The sequence below is a fragment of the Electrophorus electricus genome, chromosome 17 (genome assembly GCF_041902795.1).
Source record: "Electrophorus electricus isolate QZ-2024a chromosome 17, ASM4190279v1, whole genome shotgun sequence".
Taxonomy (NCBI): Eukaryota; Metazoa; Chordata; class Actinopteri; order Gymnotiformes; family Gymnotidae; genus Electrophorus; species Electrophorus electricus.
Genome location: NC_137513.1, coordinates 17,910,599 through 17,920,444, shown reverse-complemented (window position 1 = coordinate 17,920,444; position 9,846 = coordinate 17,910,599). Strand labels below are relative to the sequence as shown.

The 9,846-nt window shown below is 40.3% G+C and overlaps 1 protein-coding gene across 7 annotated transcripts; it reads left to right on the top strand.

The window, feature by feature from the left end:
• Positions 1 to 549: 549 nt before the first annotated feature.
• On the top strand, positions 550 to 6,723 carry tsku (tsukushi small leucine rich proteoglycan homolog (Xenopus laevis)). Of its 7 annotated transcripts, XM_081700496.1 has the most exons (3): positions 1,025 to 1,361; positions 2,531 to 2,604; positions 4,499 to 6,723. In XM_081700496.1, exon 3 carries the CDS (start codon positions 4,505 to 4,507, stop codon positions 5,549 to 5,551), a length of 1,047 nt encoding a protein of 348 aa, XP_081556622.1. In that variant the 5' UTR covers positions 1,025 to 1,361; positions 2,531 to 2,604; positions 4,499 to 4,504; the 3' UTR covers positions 5,552 to 6,723. The 7 variants fall into 7 exon arrangements, with proteins under 7 accessions (XP_035390362.1, XP_081556622.1, XP_026880291.2 ...); XM_035534469.2 differs by lacking the exons at positions 1,025 to 1,361; positions 2,531 to 2,604 and adding an exon at positions 550 to 625; XM_027024490.3 differs by lacking the exon at positions 2,531 to 2,604 and having other exon boundaries at positions 1,034 to 1,361.
• The last annotated feature ends 3,123 nt before the right edge of the window (positions 6,724 to 9,846 follow it).

Here is a 9,846-nt window from a genome sequence, read left to right as displayed (position 1 = left end):
TTATACACCTATGGCAATGGGATTGCATGAAACACCTGAAATTAATTATCGAGAGGTGTGTGTGCCAATACTTTTGTCCATGTAGTGTAGCTGTTGTGCATTTCTTAAGTTAATTTCATCAGCGCATTCATCACAGAGTTTTGACTTGTTTAACCACTAGAGGGAGCTCTGGGATGCATTCAGATTTCTAGTGGGAAATTTTAGTGAGTAAATTAATCTTATAAAAACTGTATAAAAAGTCGTACATGCTTATAAATAAATAAAATATATTAGTTACATGATTGAAAATTTGCTTTGATTTTTGCAGTAAATCTGTCATTTACATGTTAAGGTTAAGAAAAGTTAAGATAAGAGAGTGAGAATTTAGTTTATCACTCTATCTGAACTGTTTTACTGTTATAGTGGTCTTTAGGATATGCTGTGTGAATTCACCTCAGCAATAATGCTACAAAGTTTAAACTAAACACGCAGCCCAGCCATGTGTTCAAGCATTTTAAAAACCTATGACTTAAATTGTGTGCGCAAGAACGGGCATGCCCGACAAATTGCTCTGTTCTGATTTAGTATAAACGTAAGGACAGTTCCAGCCCAGTTACAGAGTTTGTGCGAGCAAGTGCGTTAAACGGTAAGCCATCCCTTTAAGTGTTTATCAAACAGTGATTGCATAAAACATCCAACTTGCTCATTAAATCAATAGAAAAGCACTATGAAGATTATGTGAAGGCTATACATGTATGATATTGATGATGAAGATGATGATGATGATGGTTGTTATTATTATTATTATTATTATTATTATTATTAGGCAAATTATGATAGTTAATGTTGTTAGTGTAAGGCAACCTGGCTGCTTTCTAGGATTCTAGGATGTTAAACATTTGGATTCTATATAATCAATGAGGTATTATTCCAATCTTTGGCCTCGACCCGCATATTTTCATATTCCTGAATAAATAGGAGTTTCAAGATATGTGGAATTTACAAGTGCCTTCCTTGTAGTCCAGAGGAAATTTATTGTGTCACAGATTAGTTTGCAAGTCTCAGAGACACGCGGGGCGAGCCCTGGTGTGGGAGGCTCTTGGTCCCGAGCCGTGTACCATTGCAGAGTCTAGACGTTAATGCACTATGTGCTTTTGATTGCGGTCTGCGGATTGCCGTCGTCCCACCCTTTGCGGCGACTTTAGGAAAAGATAACGTGCTCCTTTTTAAATGCGACCATCTTATCGTTGTCTCGGTTAGCGGTATTTGTGGGTCCTGTTAGTAAAATGTAGGGAAAGACGTCTCGAGTGTTATAGATCACTTGAAAAATTAAAAGCTTTTTTAGCGGATCCAACGGACATGGAGTTGCATTGCTGCGCCTGGTAAGTGTTGGAAGAAGCCACAACTCTCAAAGAAAAAATATTTAACAGACCACAACATTCACAGAGGTCCTTCCAGGCACCAATTCCACTTTTGGCATAGCTACACTTTAAACGCTTTACGTGGCGCGGATTGACACGCGGCTTCTTCTACCTGCGCCGTTGCTATGGATACGCGGATACGTGCTGGCATTCAGTTTTTAAGCAGTTAACTCACATCCTTACATCCCACATCAAGCAGGCGTCCTGCAGGACAAACAAAGCCCTTCATTCAGGCTCTTCGGTTTAGGATTGTGCGCTCCTCGTAGTTGGATTGCGAGTGCCTGGGACACAAGGTTTCTTCAGTTTCAAACGATACGAAAACCATTTGCTGTACGCTTTTCGCATCAGCTTTAATGTCACAGAAAACCACGATTTGTCAGTTAGTTTGCGTCAGCGAGGAAGCACGCACGTCTTGTAGGAGCTCGCCACGCAGGACAACTTTCCATGCCTGTCTGTTCCTGAGTACGGAGGAAAGGGTGCGACTGGAAAGCGAGTTAATGTTATCTCTTATTTATCATGTGCGTGTTTATACTTGCTGCAGACAAATGTTTAGACATTTTATAGCAGTTGTCATGTGGAAAGGGTTTAGATGTATGAATCTCCTCGGTATTTTTTCCCACGTCCTTATTACAGTATGGAGCGAACTTACCATACTAGGGGTCCTTTGCAGCTCTTTGCAACGCTGACCACAAACTTTGGCAAAGCGTGAAGTACACTAGCAGGGAATAGCTAGCAAGTCTGAAAAGTGACCACAGAAAATGTCCAGATTTGTTTCATTGCATGACACATTTGACTAATCTGTCTGAAAAGTGCATGACTAACAACCAAAAGTAGTGAATCAGAAAATCTGGGTTGTGCTGAAATGCTGTCTGTTACTGTGATTCTCAATCCATTTGGTCCATGCAAAAGCCACACAGAGCTACCAGTCAGTCAAAAACCACTGATTAGCCAAATGGACTGTAAATTATTTCAGTCAGAGTAGTAGCATCACCATATTTCTACTGCTTTTTTGTACATAATGTGCCCCCATTATAATCTATTGATATAGACGCATGTGCTTCTTTTGCAAAGCTGGGTGCTTTTGGTACTACTTAAAATAGTGCATTTTTGTTCTCTTTCTTGTTTAAAAGATCAAGGGAACATAAGAGGTGATTAAAAAGGGACCCAGCAGTCTCTGGCTGTTGCCTGTACTCTGCAGAGGAGGGTGAGGCAAAAATGTTTATTTGTCCGACATTTACTGTCTCTCCTGTGTGGCTGGTGGTGAACAGGGCGAAGTTACCGAGGCAACAAGACAAGCAGTGAAAGCGTTGGCCTCCTGCACCCTTTTCCACGGCCCCAGGAAGCAAAAACACTGCATACTGACCACTTCGAGAAAGCTTTTTTCATTTCTTCATTTGCATCTTTGTGTGCGAGAGCACTCTTTTCATGGCCAACATTGCTGGTGGAGAGTGTCACCTCAGCTAGAGTTGCGGTAGCGCTCACACCCCGCCAAGATATAAATGACCGGGGGAGTGGGACAGGCAGGGAAGTTATCCGTCATGTCACTGGTTGTGGGTGTCCCCCGGCCTGCCGCACACACCAGTTATGTAAGAGGAAGCGTTTGGCCCAAGGCCGTGGTGAATTAGCCTAAATTACAGCTGTCACAGCATGCCCTAATTCTTGATCCGTTTTATGCTGCCTCATCCTGATCAGCTCCTTGGTGAACAGTCACGGCTCCCTCTGTGGCATTTATAAAATCGGGGATCACCTCCGTTTGACCTCAGCACGAGCAGGCCGGCGTTCTCACTCAGCTGAAACAGCTGTACCTGTGAGCACCTTATAAGCTTTTATCCTCAGAACATCTACCTAAAGGCAAGGCACACGGTTGGCGGGTCTGAAAGCACATGTGTAAGATCACACTGTGGTGTATGTATTCAAGACAAGCTTTTACGAGAACACACCCACCTAAGAGGAATGTAATATACTCTATGATAAATGTGCACTCTGGTTTATGGTCATTTCATGAATGGTGCGTGTCTGTTTGAAGGTCGTGGATTAGTATTTGAAAATACACTGTGAGTTGACCTAACTCCATAGTGTATGCATTTGAGTGTCAAATCAAAATCATTATCTGCACTGTTGCATATTTGTCATCACATGAATAAGAAAACTCAGCATCTCATGCCTTAAAAATCGTGCATCCGCCTAACCATGGAAATCTATCTAAGTGAAGTACATTAAAAAATGTCTTTGATCACCAGAATTAAGTCAAATCCTCAAGAAGTTTACCAAAGAAGGTAAAGAAAAATTCTGGCTGGCAAGTTGCAGTAATTGCACTAATACAAACTGCACTTTTTTATACCTAGATGTTAAAAAAAACACCAGAGGTCTTTTTTAATGTTTGTGTTAGCATTCTCCAGTGGAACCCCACTGTATGTAGTGTATGTAGTGCCATAACCTTACCTTCCCTGTAAAATACTACATATTTTAGCTCAATACAGTAGAAATTGAATAGAAATGGCCATTATTATTTATTTTACATGCATTTATTTTACATGCATGCACTGGTATCACTATTGGTCAGATATCCCTAAGTGTATCGGTAGATAGCTAGTTCCTGGGGTAATTGCAGTAGGTCATAATTTGCTGAGGTCATTATTATGTATTGAATACATAATAATACATTGTATTCAATGTCAATGTTATTATTATTATTATTATTATTATTATTATTATTATTATGTACTCAATAATAGTGATTATTTGACTAATTTGACTCTGACATTTGCCTCACACAGCAACATGTTGTCATGGTCTGTACACGAATGTTATCTCTAAGAATGAAAAGATATTGCTTTGGGACAAAAGTTTTCATGATAAGGCCAGTGTTGCCTTGTGCATTTGTGCAAAAAATGCTTCAGTATTTATGAAACATTTTTTCATAGCTGTCCCAAGAGATGTCATGCAATTCAGAACTGAACATGACTTATTTATAACATATGTGAATAATTCATCATTTGCCGTCATACAGGAAAGGAATTTATGAAATTAGCACATAAAAGATTATGAAGTGCTACTGAGTTACCACTTAATTAGTTAATTATATATTTCCTTTACAGAGCACTATGGTGGTCTTCCTGTCTCTCATACTGCCCCTGCTGCCAGCCCTGGGTATTGCAGGGGAGGTGAAGAACTGCCACCCAAAATGCCGGTGTGAGGTGGAGAGCTACGGCCTGTTCGACAGCTTCAGCCTGACCAAGGTGGATTGCCGTGGGATTGGGTCAGGCACAACTCCAGTCCCCATCCCGCTTGACACCTCCCACCTGGATCTGTCCAGCAACTCCATCAGCTCCGTTACCGACTCCATGCTCTCGGGGCCTGGCTACACCACCCTGGTCAGCCTGGACCTTAGCAATAACCACATAGCTCAAGTCAGTCCAAAAGCCTTTGCCAAACTCCGCTACCTGGAAACTCTTGATCTGAGCCACAATGCCCTGGAGAGCCTGGGTGGTGGAAGCTTCTCCGGCCTGCCTTTGACTGATGTGGACCTCAGTAACAACATGTTCCAGGACTTCAACCTAGATCTCTTCAACACCAGAGGCCCCGAAACTCCTATCAGTGTTGACCTCTCAAATAACCTTCTCTCCACAGTCTCCAGAAATCCACAAGGCCACGCTGTGCATATCAAGAGCCTGACGCTAGCAGGCAATAGGCTTAGGGTAGTGCCCACACTCACAGGAGTGCCCCTGCAGTACCTGAGCCTGGATGGAAACCCCATCACCAGCATTGAGGACGGGGCCTTTGAAAAAATGAATGATCTTATTTATCTCTCTCTCAGCAGCTTGCCTGAGCTGACTAGCATACAGCCAGGCAGCTTCAGAAGCCTGAGAAACCTGCAAGTCCTGGACCTGTCGTACAACAGTCGGCTCAAGGGTCTGAGCCCAGATGTGTTTAATGGACTGACCTCTTTACAGGAACTCAATCTGTCCAAGTCTGTGGCTGGCCCTTTGCCTGTGGCCACCTTCGACCACATGCCGAGTTTAAAAAGTGTGACTCTGGGGCCGAATATGCATTGCTGGAAGACCCATAAGCAAGGACAATTTCACAGACAGATAGGACAGGCAAAAGCAAACGATATTCTAACATGTGATGTTGATGGACTTATTTCATAAAACAAATACCTGAGGGGAAAAACGCTGCAAAGTGCATTATTTTAATGTTCCTGTGCCTTATTTCTCAGAGGCCAAGACCTATTATATCTTGCAAAGCTGAGCTTTAGTACTTCTTCACTGTCAATCAATATGCCATTATTTTTGCACAAGAAGGCAACCAAGGTTCATTTCCAATATATTCTCATATTAAAAGTTCTCATGCACTTTAAGTTGTATAGGTCTTTTTCAGTACTGCATTTGTTTTATTTTTAAGGGACAGGGTAGGTTGGTTGGCTGTACATTCTCTGCTACACAGACACCATAGATGTGACCCAGGCCACACAAGAACCACCTAAAACTTTAAAACCAAAGTCAAAGGGTTTGGATTGAATGTTCTGGATATTGAGATGCCAAGCGCATATTTCACCTGTATGGTTTTTTGCTCCTAAAGCAAACAGGGTTTGGGGCTGATGGAACAGAGAGAGCGAAGTGTTTTTGTAAATGTTTGCTCCCGAGACTTTATGAAAGCATGGACCCAACCCAATACTACCATCATACACTCGGGTTTCATTTCTGTTCAGACAGGACAGTAGGTGCCCCGAAATTAACTAATACATTGCAAAAAAATAATAGGAACAATTAATCATTCTTATTAATTCAGTTAAATAAAATGTAAATAATTGTAATCATCCTTGAACTAATGGAACTGGTGATATCCAGAAGCGCCTGTTTTAGGTGACAAACATTTCCCATTCAGGCTGAAAACTTCTTACAGCCATAGCTTTATAAAAATGTAGTCCTTCATTATCATTCTAATTTACATAACAAATATTCAAAATATGCAGAAAAGAGCCAGAAAAGAGCCAGATTCTGAACCATGTTTCTAACATTTTCAATCACATCCGGAACAGGATTGTATTATTTATTATTTACACCTTTATTATTTAATCAAATTTAGCCAAATAACCATTACATTATAGCCCACTTAATTTTTTATTTCTCTTACCTGTTTCAAGATTTCCATTGCACTCACTGTGTTTTGCACTTTTTGGTCATAAAGTGAGCCAAGATTGTTTGAATCTTTAGTTTGAAAAGGATTTATAATTGTTTGTTGTTTATACTTGTCTGTAGAATTGTATATATTTGTACAAATGTGTCTGTTTAATGAATACTATAAATGGAATCAATCTTTACACATAGTCCTTTCCTTTTTCTCATTCTTTAAAGACTTTGTAAAAATTATTCACTGCTTTATGCATAACACAAGATCTAAATTTCCCAGAATTACACTCAACTTTTTATATCTGACTCACAAAGAGCCTGTAGTCATAATAACACAATGTGTGGGTTTCTTTCTGCTCCTTTGTTTATTAGCAACACACCCAAAGCTCTCTCCAACACAGAGCTTTCAGAAGTGGACATCTCTCTCTCTCTCTCACACACACACACACACACACACACACACACACACACACACACACACACACACACACACACACACACACACACACACACACACACACACACACACACACACACACACACACACACAGACAGTCAAACAGACAAGTGGTTTGAAACACAGGTTCCTGGCAGAGTAGAACAGTGGACAGCAGTGTCATGGCTTGAAATGGCAAGCCACACTCCCAAGATGACTTCAGCCTGGAAGCACTGGAGCAGCTCTCTACTAGGGACTGCGACGCAGGCCTGCCCAGACCACTTCATAGACACTGGGGGTATTCACATATCCGCTTAGCAGCTAGGAATTAATGCCGAGATTCCGCTCTTTGAAATTCTAGGAGATTTTGGTGCCAGCAGCTCTGTCTCCTTCCCTAAAGCAGAAAAAAGGCTGACCATACTGTTTCTCTCTCTCTCTCTCTCTCTCTCTCTCTCTCTCTGTCGCAATCTCTCACAGACGCACACACACACACACAGATGCACACTCACACACACATGCACACACACCACACACACACACAAGAAACGCTCTTCTGCTTGCTTTTCTGGATGAGAAAAGTAAACACACTTGCTGCAATATCTGACCCAAGTAAACATAGGGGAACAGAAAAGCAAAATGACTCAAATCCAATCAAGTTAAGCAGTTCCTGGATGAGTGTTAAACATCTCCTTTAAGGACCCAAGTTTCCTCTTTTCAGGTAGACCATAAGAAACTGCTGAAGGTTATGTTACTCTGCACTCTCTGCCAACTATACCTTCACTAGGGCAAAAACAACACCATGGTAACAGTGAACAGCAAGAATATGTGACTAAAAGCCAACATTGCTTAACTCATGCTTACACTCTCTGCTGTAGTGGGTGAGAGGGTATAAATCACATAATTACCTAATCATGTGGAAAAAGTGGAACAAAGTTCAGCCCATAGGAATGATCAAATGTATCAGGTGAAACAAGCCGCACAGTCACATAAAACTCAAAGGCCTGCAGAAATGCCTTTAATATCTTAGATTAGATGTAAATTTTGGGATGTTGAGGACCTTCATTGAATTATCTTCTCTAACATGCTGGATATGTTAAACACTGAGCTCACTTACAGAATCAAGGAGCATCTCACCACTCTGTGAAAACAAATGATTCTCATGATTATCATAGGCCTTTGAAACGTGAAAAGCCATTTAATTGATTCACTACACATCATGAATTTGAATGCACACAACATTCTTATGTAGAGATCTTTAAAGGAAACAATAGAGTTAATTGTTGATTGAAATTCTGTTTTAATCATCAGTACAGTGAGAAAATTACAATTTATGCTAGTGAAGAGTTTGTTAATACATTGTAATTAAAAAGGTGGTACCATTATAGTTTGCATATGATGTTTGAATGTGGAAAGTCATCCTGTCTGATTTTTTATTTATTTTTTAACCCAGATAATATTTTTTTAACCCAAAGAATCTCTTTTAAACCCAGAGAATCATTGGCATTAACTTTATAATCTTTGCTGATAATGTACCATCCTGTGAATAGCTTTGTCTGGTAGGATTGTTGAACAAACTCACTTAACCCAAATCCTCTGGCTGAACTTTACTCGACACTTTGCACAAGGCTGAGCAGAGTTCACTGGAGTGCATACACGTTTCTCCTTGGCATGAGTGGCTAAGACAGTGCTATTTACATGGTTTTTGGGCAATGGCCTTGTGCCAAACACCTGAAAAGACATGTAGCTTTGATCCTGTTCAGTCCTACAATTAAGTTTCATTCAGATTAAAGGGACAATAAGGTCAGTGAATAGCTTCAATGAAGATTGTTCTAGACCTTGCAGTGTTAACACAAGGAAGCAAAAACAATTCCCCCAAACAAAGCAAAACGATGAAGGATTGATTAAATGAGCTTCAATAAATGGTTTAAAGGTTCAGGGGGTAGAATCTTAAGTTCAGATGGAAGAAGGTAGTCATAAGCCATCATTTACTGAGGACCACTGAGCAGTATTTATCTCCACAGCTGTTGTTTTTCCTTCTTTAGCAGTATAGCTGGTCTCTAGCAACATTTATAAAACATGGATTAATTAAGTAAAATAACTGAAACTCTACTAATGCTTATAGGATATTTAGGAAACTAATGTGCTCTCACTCCTCAGACAGCAGTTTATGTAAAGGCCACTTCTGATAATAGTGACAGCAAGGAATGATTAATATGCAGTAGTCAAGTACAAACAATGTTAACATGTCACTGCAAAATTTTGACAAATGCTTTTGCCAGTGGCTATGACTGTGCTGTGCTTGTAAATGATGCCTGATGTAGTTCTTGTTCTTAGGTAATCCAAAAAAAGGACAGAGATAAAGAGATGAGGGGATTTCATCCTCATAATCTTCATCATCATCATCATCATTTATCTGCAGAAGTAATTATGATCACAACTGAGTGATTAGCTTTCAAACACGGCATGTATGGCAATAAACGTAATGTCTGCAGGACTCACAAATGCCCACTGCTCAAAACTGATATAATATGTGTCATGCAAGCATATTAGAAGTCCTGATATGTCCTAAAATGTTGGTGGTATTTATTTTTAGCTGCACACATAAGTATCCTTTTGTGCTCATGTATGTTTCTATTTGGCGCTATGTAAATTTGCATATGTGTTCTCAGATGTACCTCAGACCAGATGCTGTCCATTAATTAGCAACACAAAACACACCGTTTTCCCAAACTGACCCACTTCTTCATACTAAAACTTTTATACAGCATGTGTGCTACGGTAACCCACTTCAGACAAGCTTCCTGTATTGCCTTCGGGGCAGAAGATAAGAAGCATTTCATTTCTATATGCCTTTGTTAAAGACTGAGCTGAACTCTCA

Coding starts and splice junctions, on each gene's coding strand:
- tsku (XM_027024488.3), top strand. CDS start 1,754: ATGTCACAGAAAACCACGATTTGTCAGTTAGTTTGCGTCAGCGAGGAA. Junction 1,919..4,498: donor TGTTATCTCTTATTTATCAT/GTGCGTGTTTAT, acceptor TTTCCTTTACAG/AGCACTATGGTGGTCTTCCT.